Genomic DNA, 10099 nt, shown 5'->3' with positions numbered 1-10099 from the left:
TGAATATAACTCTAACGCTGCCTCTACAAAGACGCTATATCATAAGGCCATGATTGTTTTATTTCCTATGAAACAAGGAGGATCTGATGCCATCAAGCCACAAACATATGTAGTAATGACAGGCTATATTTCTATGACTACACCCACTGTAAGTATAAAAAGACCAAGTAACAGTAGCAGCCATCTAAAAGTGACTGAGCAACTCCACTTTATATCCTTACTAAGAAGAACCATCATGTCTCATCACTCCATCCTCGCCTCCTCTGGACACAAGCACTTCAGCTCCTGCTCTGTAGCTTCACCCAAACATTCCAGCTCTCACAGCATCTTATCCCACTCTTCTAAACACACTGGATATGGACACAAGACTCAACATTGCTTCAGCAGCAAGAGCGCCCATAGTATTGGATCCAAGGGACATAACTTCTCGTTGGGAAGTCTCCACTCAGGAAAGAGCGGACATGGATCAGGGTTTGGCATTGGTGGCACTGGTCATGGATTTGGAGGACAATCTGGCTGTGGTGGAATCACCTCTGTTACCATCAATCAGGGTCTCCTGGCTCCCCTGAATTTGGAGATTGACCCAAACATACAGAGAGTGAGGACAGAAGAGAGGAATCAGATCAAAGGTCTCAACAATAAGTTTGCTTCCTTCATTGACAAGGTAAAACATCTTCACTTTTATTTGACATTCAATGTGACATAAAACTTGGATCAGTAAATATATAGCATTATTATAACTTGTTTTAACTATTTTCCTTTTTATCATTGATAAAGTCCAAATAGTCAAACATTTCAATAATTTATGGAATGGTAAAACATGTTTTACACATTATTCATCTGAATGTCCATGTTGATCCAGAAGTAGAAAGAAAAACCATTAATGGATAGTATGCTAATGGAAAGATGGAATAAAAATTCCTTTCTGGCTCAATATTCACCAACACTTGACATCTGATTTTAGAAACATGTTACTTCAACAATAATTAAACATTTTAAATTGAGAATGGTACAACAAAAAAATCAGTGCTGAATGGATTCACGAAACCTCTCTGCTGATCAGCAGAAATGTTTCAGGTTCTCAAATACTTTCTCTTCCAATGTTCTAGACATTCTCATATGTGGAATATTGGAATATTGAATGAAAAATTGCTTTCATTGAAATGGAGATGATCACTCAAAAATAAAAATGTTCATCTAAAAGAATGGTCCTCTCAAATGAAGATGACCAGTCTGCATAACTAAGTTCAGATAAAGGAATAATCTTGTGAAATGGTTGGTCTTTTAGAGAGATTTCCCTATAAGGCAATATTGCATAAAAAGTCAAGCATTTTATTATCAAAGTGGTATTTCGTATTTTATTTCTATATAACTTTTTTTACAGGTTCGATTTTTGGAACAACAAAATAAGATGCTGGAGACCAAGTGGGCTCTTCTACAAGATCAGAAAACAGCCCGGTGCCAGATTGAACCTCTATTTGAGGCTTTTATCAGTAACCTCAAGAGACAACTAGAGAACCTGGAAAGTGAGAGGGCTAATCTTGAAGCAGAAAGGAATAACATGGAGGGAACAGTGGAAGAACTAAGAAGACGGTATGGTCTTATCACTACTACATATATGTGATACTCAGATCACTCTTTGCAAAATACCCCAGGTTTTTTTCCATCTAATCTGAGAGCAGCAGGGGCAGAGATGTTATTTCCAGAAAGAAATAATTTATTACTATAGACATTTAGGAGAGCATACAGGTCTTTAAGTGGCATAAGTCCTACAAAACCACTGCAAAGTGGAGAGAAAGTAAAAGAAATAAAAATCTAGATGACTCCAATTATCATTAAATTATCTTATAAAATCTAAGTATAGTACACCAGAATCAGATTATGCCTTTTTCTATCACTATATGGAATAACCTTCTATTCCTACACTGCACAAGCATAAAATGCCACTCCTTGGCTGGCCCCCCATCTTATCATATACAGGCTGTGATAGCCCCCCTGATAGCCCCACTGATTCAGGGTATTAAGGGGTAGCTTCGCACATGCTTCAGCAGTGTGTGAACTGACATTCTTTTTTTGCGCTCCTCATCAATTGAATCAAAAAGTGTTCTGCCTGTGATTTTCAGGAAATTCGACTCAAAGTTGATCTTCTGCAGATAGATCCACTCATCGCTAAAATCAAGAATTTAAAGGGTTTTCTCAAGATCAATCTTCAACAATGCACTGTTTCTATTGTCTTTGCTTCTGGGTTGCTAGAGGGTGGTGTGTTCTTGAAGATTGGCTCGAACAGCTTGGGCCAACAGCATGATTGAGTCGCTGGTCTAAACGCCACACTCTCCAATGCTGCTAGCAGTGCAGCTTTGCTTCTGCAGTATCGAAAGAGCACAGGGATACGGAAGCTGGCTTAGATCCAAGGATCTGACCAGCTTCAGAGCAGCACTAACTGGCACCATAAGATCTTGCAAGCAAAGTGCTCCTTACCTTGAAGAGCGACCACTGCTTGACGGCAGAAGTGGCTGGTAACCTAGGTGATGAGCAGTCACAGGCGGACACAGGCAGGAAAGGGCCTCTGTGCAAGAAATATATAGGGGCCCTTTGCAGTCTAATCAATCATAATAACACACAATTCCTCCTGCTTTGGAGGTAGAAGTGGGCCCCCTTACCTGTTACGCCCCTGTGCGGCTGCACTGGTTGCACCAATGGTATGTCCGCCCCTGTGAACAGCATCCTATAGAATAAAACCCTCTGTCCTTGAGAAGTAAATTGAAAAATTGCTTGTTTCTACAAACACTTTGCAATTGTAACCATTTATCATCTTGAGACAATCCGTTTAACTAAAACAGATGTGTGTGGAGAGCACTTACTGTATATTAACACTTACCGATATCCTCAAGATCTCAAATTTATCTTTCTGCTCCTGTTATAAAAACTTTTTACATTTCCCACATAGATGAAAGGATATAAATAATTTACTCCTGTAGTTCTATTTCAAAAACTTTACGAATTGGGATTTCCATAGGTACTGAATATATGGTTTGTGCCATTACATAATCTTTGAATAGATCTACTATTGGAAATTGCATAGTGTTAAAATATAATTACAAGGAAGATGTCACCAATGTTTTCAGTATTACAAAGTAATATACATAGTAGTGTTGACTCCTGCACTTGGTGCTAATTATATTCATTTTTGTAAGGTACTGTATATAAGCCATTAAATAAAATGATTTTCATTCTTCAGGTATGAAGAAGAGGTTAACAGAAGGACAGCTGCTGAAAACGAATTTGTTTCTGTTAAGAGAGTGAGTGTACACAGTTATGGTTTAACTCTAATATTCATTATATGGATGTATACATACATTATATAGGATAATTACTATTACTTGATATTTCTATTAAAGGATGTTGATGCTGCATTCTTGAACAAAGCTGAACTTCAGGCCAGGGCAGATTCCCTTACTGATGAGATCAACTTCCTAAGAACTCTATATGATGCTGTAAGAAAAATCTATGATATATTTTCCATACAACTCTTTCTAGAATTGGGCATTTGCACTTTAATTCGTTTATTTTGAAAATATATATTTCTTTAACACTTTAGGAAATTGCTCAGCTCCAGGCTCAGATCTCAGACACATCAGTAGTTGTGTCTATGGATAACAGCCGAGACCTGGACATGGACAGCATCATCGCTGAGGTCAGAGCTCAGTATGAAGAGATTGCCAGCAGGAGCAGAGCTGAAGCTGAAGCTATGTACCAGTCAAGGGTGAGTTTATGAGGGTACCAAATACCCTTGTTTCAGGGATATGGAAGGAATGTCAATAATGCCTTCTACAAGCTTGTAAAGTCAACACAGGTCTGTCAGCACTAAATGGCTGTTCAAACCAAGCATGGGCACTCTGTGCACCCTTGTTGTGGTCAAGCACTTTCGTGCATCTTCCCAGGTTCTTGTTTTCCATCTATCTCCAACCTGTTCTGGTCCCTGTAAAACCAGAGTTATCAATCACAGAAGAGGAGGGCCAATGGAAAACAAGTAGGTGAAAAGATACACTAATCTGTTTAGCTTCATCATGAGTGAAGCAAGGGCTTGGTTGAAATTCTAATTTTTTGCTTTAAAGGTAATCTGTCAGCCCAACTGACAATATACTCTAAGCACATAGCCTTTTTGGGGATATAACTCCTATGAAAATCACAGCTTTAGTGTTGCAGTTGTCTGTAGAAACTGAGGATAAGTCAGTCATACTTATTAGGATACTTAATGTGTGGCTAAACAGTTCAGTGCACCATTCCACCCACTGGTTTCGCATGCCCCACCTCCCTCACCGGAGATTGACAGCAGTGCCTTTACTGAAGTTTTTGCCTTCCTCTGGATCAACATGTTAGGCTATGGGTTGAACTAGATGGACTTAGTCTTCCTTCAACCTTAAAAATGATGTTACTATGTTACTATGAATGTAACTGTCTCCAGAGAGACAGTAATTAGCATAATTGATTGAACTTCAGTTGGGGGTCTGATTATAACTGTAATGGTGCGATTTTTAGGACTATATCCTCTCAGGCTATGTGCTTTGTTTATACTGTCAGTTTGAGCTAACAGTCTTTCTTCAATTTTTCAGATTTGTTGTAATTGGTTGAATCTCAGCCCTAGATGAAGGAAACCTAGCTACTGTGGGCACGTTTAACAATCACACTATTTTGGTGATGTGGTGCAATCAGGAATGGCAATAAGAAATGGGAATGTGGATAATATTAAAGATGTATTGCATGAATATACAACCATGGCCTATTCTCAGGGTGCAGCTGAGCTGCAGTATGAGCCACAAATTGGATAGATGAGCTTTTGTGCTAAAATAAGTAATGTTTTTCTGCTAATTGGAAGAGTGGACCAGACTCCAAATCTCTACTAATGTCTATTGGTAGAGAACTGTGCAAGATTTCTGCAAACTCCACTAAGGACCTGTTCAGATACATACGTGTGGTTTTTTCCCCTCAATTTTTACATATAGTTTGAGGACCTACGCATGGCAGCTGGAAGAAATGGCAATGACCTGCAGAACAGCAGGGAGGAGATCGCTGAACTGAACCGAACAATCCAGAGGCTCAAGGGAGAGATTGAGTGCGCTAAATCTCAGGTACAGAACCTTATTATAAATGCATATGTTAGGATCTATTCATGAAATAGTATGTTATTTGCAGCCCAAATAAATTTTTCCTTACTATGAAGAACTTTATCAAATTTGAGGCAAGAAAATATTAGAGCAATAGAAACAGTAATATTTTACCTTATCTCTAGCGTGCTGCTCTGGAAGCAGCCATCGCAGAGGCTGAGGAACGTGGTGAAGCTGCTGTCCGTGATGCCAAGAGCAAACTCTCAGAACTGGAGTCTGCACTACAGAAGGCGAAGCAGGACATGGCTCGCCAACTGAGAGAATACCAAGAGCTCATGAATGTCAAACTGGCTCTGGATATTGAGATCGCAACCTATAAGAAGATGCTGGAAGGAGAAGAGAGCAGGTAAGCTATGGCTCTATAACAGTGACTCTAATGTTTATATGGCGCTTTCATACAGTGGGTATGGAAAGTATTCAGACCCCTTTAAATTTTTCACTCTTTGTTTCATTGCAGCCATTTGGTAAATTCTAAAAAGTTCATTTTTTTTCTCGTTAAAGTACACTCTGCACCCCATCTTGACTGAAAAAAACAGAAATGTAGACAGTTTTGGAAGTTTATTAAAAAAGAAAAACTGAAATATCACATGGTCATAAGTATTCAGACCCTTTGCTCAGACACTCATATTTAAGTCACATGCTGTTCATTTCCTTGTGATCCTCCTTGAGACGGTTCTACTCCTTCACTGGAGTCCAGCTGTGTTTAATTAATCTGATAGGACTTGATTTGGAAATGCACACACCTGTCTATATAAGACCTCACAGCTCACAGTGCATGTCAGACCAAATGAGAATCATGAGCTCAAAGGAACTGCACAAGGAGCTCAGAGACAGAATTATGTCAAAGCACAGATCTAGCCAAGTTTACAAAAGAATTTCTGCATTACTCAAGGCTCCTACAGAGCACAGTGGCCTCCATAATCCTTAAATGGAAGAAGTTTGGGACCACCAGAAGTCTTCCTAGACCTGGCTGTCCAGCCAAACTGGAAGAAGAGCCTTGGTGAGATAGGTAAAGAAGAACCCCAAGATCACTGTGGCTGAGCTCCAGAGATGCAGTAGGGAGATGGGAGATAGTTCCACAAAGTCAACTTTCACTGCAGCCCTCCACCAGTCGGGCCTTTATGGCAGAGTGGCCCAACGGAAGCCTCTCCTCAGTGCAAGACATATGAAAGCCCGCATAGAGTTTGCTCAAAAACACATGAAGGACTCCCAGACTATGAGAAATAAGATTCTCTGGTCTGATGAGATGAAAATAGAACTTTTTGGTGATAATTCTAAGTGGTATGTGTGGAGAAAACCAGGCATTGCTCATCACCTGCCCAATACAATCCCAACAGTGAAACATGGTGGTGGCAGCATCATACTATGGGGGTGTTTTTTAGCTGCAGGGACAGGACGACTGGTTGCAATTGAAGGAAATATGAATGCCACCAAGTATAGAGATATCCTGGATGAAAACCTCTTCCAGAGTGCTCTGGACCTCAGACTTGGCCAAAGGTTCACCTTCCAACAAGACAATGACTCTAAGCACACAGCTAAAAAAACAAAGGAGTGGCTTCAGAACAACTCTGTGACCATTCTTGACAGGCCCAGCCAGAGCCCTGACCTAAACCCAAGTGAGCACTTCCAGAAAGACCTGAAAATGGCTGTCCACCAACGTTCACCATCCAACCTGGCGGAACTGGAGAGGATCTGCAATGAAGAAGGGCAGAGGACCCCGAAATCCAGGTGTGAAAAACTTGTTGCATCATTCCCAAGAAGACTCATGGCTGTACTAGCTCAAAAGGGTGCTTCTACTCACTACTGAGCAAAGGGTCTGAATACTTATGACCATGTGATATTTTAGTTTTTCTTTTTTAATAGATTTGCAAAACTTTCTACATTTCTGTTTTCTTCAGTCAAGATGGGGTGCAGAGTGTATTTTAATGAGAAAAAAATAAACTTTTTAGAATTTACCAAATAACTGCAATGAAACAAAGAGTGTAAAATTTAAAGAGGTCTGAATACTTTCCGTACCTACTGTATGTAGTTTGTTTTATAGGAAAAGAATAGTAACATAAAAAAGAGATTTACTATGATCAAAACGTATCACCTATCCATATTGTGGATTAAAGGATCTAATTGCTAAGACCACCATAAAAATTAATTCTGTGTCCTACAATTCAATGCAGTGGCGGTTGCGCATGTTGACCCTATCTACTCCATGGACATGGAATGAATCCCCTTCAAAAGGGACACATGGTACCTCTGTTATACTCAATGTGGTCCCAGCGGTGGAAGTCATCAGACACTTATCACCTATCTTTTGAATCAGTGATAAGAAGAGATGAGTGAATCTTTTGAAGTTCAAATTCACCAACTTTGTAGAAGTTTTCCCCAAAAAATTAATTCACCTCAAATTGAAAGTTCTCCAAAGCCTCCAATTGTCCTAAAAGACGTGTATGCAACCCTGAGGTCTCCTAAGTGTGTATCTAACCCATTTCAAGCTCTTTAATGCAAACACAGCCTTAATAATGTGTGGTAACCAATATTCTGTTCCTTACACATTATTTTTCTTCATTGTTGTGCTACCTCACACTATCCGTACAATTTCTATGATGGTTTATGGCTTTCTTTGCTTTTCTCTATGGCTAAGCCATCCATATGCTATGAACTCCTTTTACTATTCAGATTCACCACAAAATGGCTGCTGCATTTCCTGCATCTTATTTTCTAGAGGCTATGATAGTCCCTACTGATTGGTTGTGCTATACCATGTGATGTGATAACTGCAAGTCATCATGGAGAAATATACCCTGCTCCGCCCCAGGTCTTGTAAGCCTTCTCTGGCTTATGCTTTCTTCTGTAATGTGTAAAATGATTATGGGAAAACTTCTTCGTTTACTCACTTTTACACTTGCATATTTCAATCAGTATTTTTTCCCTCCGGTGTTTGTCAGCCAAAACCATTTTGTATCTTACCCATCCATTAGCGGCTTTTCCAGTATCTCGAAATAAAGTTTAAAATTGCAAATCTCAGCAATAAGCTTACTGGAAGAAAACTTTGCAATGCACAACACTTGGGCCACATATATCAATGTTATTATTTCTAGCCGTATTCAGTTATGTGCATTATATAGTGGGAATTCCTCTACAGTAGGCAGTTACCTGGACTAGAGGTCAGTTTTTCAGTTTTAGATGACTGGTATATTTTGTAGAAAGTGACCCTGTTATTAGAGGAACGCTTTATAATGGAAGTAATTCATTATCAATTATTTTGCAGACTGTGTTCCGACGGTCACGTGAATGTCTGTAAGTATACATCGGCGATATATTTTAATGCTTGACATGGCATGTATATATTGGTTTCAGAAATATAGAATATTGAACATTTTTTACTAACAGCAAACATTTAATTTATTCCTTCTAGCTGTCCTGCACTCCAGCACTGGGGGTAAACATTCGGGATCATCTTCTCATGGTGGACATCATCACCACCATCACAAGGGAGGATTCACGTCCAATAGCCATATCTCAAAATCTAAACATCATTCCAGCCATGGGCACCACTGTTGAAGTGAATCAGCCATCACTTGCAATAATCACGCTTTACATTAATCCAATAGCCTCTATCTATAGCTTTAGCAGAGATGATTTTACAACATGAACTTAAAGAGTAGCTTCATTTTCATAGAGATTTCCCAGGTACCCAATTAACAAAATGCCTCTTTGTAAATCTGCTAAAATTTGCTAAAATCCATGTCGGAAATCTCTGTGCCTGGGTAGTTACACTCTTCTGTCTGCTCAAAATGTACCCAAATAACTAATATCCCCCTAAAATACGCAACATATATCACACACTTCTTTTAATCCCAAAGCAAGTACAAACTATCATTAAATTTAAGTTGTCCATTTTGAAAACAAATTTAGAAGAATTACCCATCCTTTTGATATTCTTATACTGTGAAATTCAGGATTTGACACATTACAGCTTTTCAAAGTACATTAAGAGGCCAGTAACTTTAAGCTTAAACCAAATTATATAATTTACTTTACGTAACTTACTCTAATTTTCTAAAAGTAAAGTAAGTTTAACATATATACTAAATAAATAAATATATATCTAAAGATATGTATGTATACATGTGTGCGGGAATGTAACTTCTATATCTGCGTGAGTACCTTCCATTCTTATTTTCTGTACTTATTACCTACAGGAAACCTCTTGTTTTTTTCTTGTTTTTTTTTTTCCTGCATATAATAATTAAATTTTCTTGCTTATTTGTTTATTTTGTCTGTTGAGTTGGCAAGTATGTATGTAAGGTATAACTGTCATTTTAGTTTTTATTCAATAAATCAATAGTATACTATAAATTAAGAAACTTTGTAATATATCTTATCAGAGAAATCTGCTTCTTTCTCCACCAAGATTAATCATTCATTCTCAAAATTCTCAATTCACAGGAAAAATCTGTATTCAACAAAGACAGAATTTTACATTACTGAGAAAGGAAATGATAGATGCTGCTCATAAGAGTCTATGCAGAAAGGAGGGGGGAGGAGGAGGGAGGAGCTCTGCTTCTAGCTCCTCCCTCCCCTCTACATAGATTCTTATAGGCAGCAATTGCCATCTTTATCTCAGTAATATAAAGTCGGTATTTACTGAACAGAGAATTTTCCTATGAAATCAGAATGAATGATCAGTCCCGGAGGAGAAAGAAGCAGATTTCTCTGATAAGATATATTACGAAGTTTCTTATTTTCATGTGTACATATTTGATTTATGAAATAAAAATTAAAACAACGGTTACATTTTAATCAAAGTTTTCCACCCCTTCAGTAAAGTGACAGCTCTTTCTAGCTTGCCACTGTCTTTTGGGGAACCCCTAAAAAGATGCTAAGAAACCAGAGACCTGCAGAAAATTCTTATTTGGAATAAGATATACTGTATATTA

At 38.4% G+C, this 10099-nt stretch overlaps 1 protein-coding gene across 1 annotated transcript; it reads left to right on the top strand.

Moving 5' to 3' along the window:
• The first annotated feature begins 235 nt into the window (after positions 1-235).
• Positions 236-8720, top strand: LOC141250247 (keratin, type II cytoskeletal cochleal-like). The gene is made up of 9 exons (XM_073669900.1): positions 236-664; positions 1385-1593; positions 3239-3299; positions 3399-3494; positions 3599-3763; positions 5004-5129; positions 5291-5511; positions 8428-8456; positions 8575-8720. Exons 1-9 carry the CDS (start codon positions 236-238, stop codon positions 8718-8720), a joined length of 1482 nt encoding a protein of 493 aa, XP_073526001.1.
• Positions 8721-10099: the final 1379 nt, after the last annotated feature.

The sequence above is a fragment of the Phyllobates terribilis genome, unplaced genomic scaffold, assembly GCF_046119375.1.
Source record: "Phyllobates terribilis strain yellow unplaced genomic scaffold, ASM4611937v1 Scaffold_2__4_contigs__length_985480577, whole genome shotgun sequence".
Lineage (NCBI taxonomy): Eukaryota > Metazoa > Chordata > Amphibia > Anura > Dendrobatidae > Phyllobates > Phyllobates terribilis.
Note: the sequence above shows the minus strand (reverse complement) of the source record. Positions and strands in the feature narration are given on the sequence as shown.

What these genes read in the sequence shown, in the direction of transcription:
- LOC141250247 (XM_073669900.1), top strand. Translation starts at nt 236, where the DNA reads ATGTCTCATCACTCCATCCTCGCCTCCTCTGGACACAAGCACTTCAGC. An exon ending in TTGAGTGCGCTAAATCTCAG is followed by an intron (nt 5,130 to 5,290) that starts GTACAGAACCTT and finishes CCTTATCTCTAG; the next exon opens with CGTGCTGCTCTGGAAGCAGC. An exon ending in CGACGGTCACGTGAATGTCT is followed by an intron (nt 8,457 to 8,574) that starts GTAAGTATACAT and finishes TATTCCTTCTAG; the next exon opens with CTGTCCTGCACTCCAGCACT.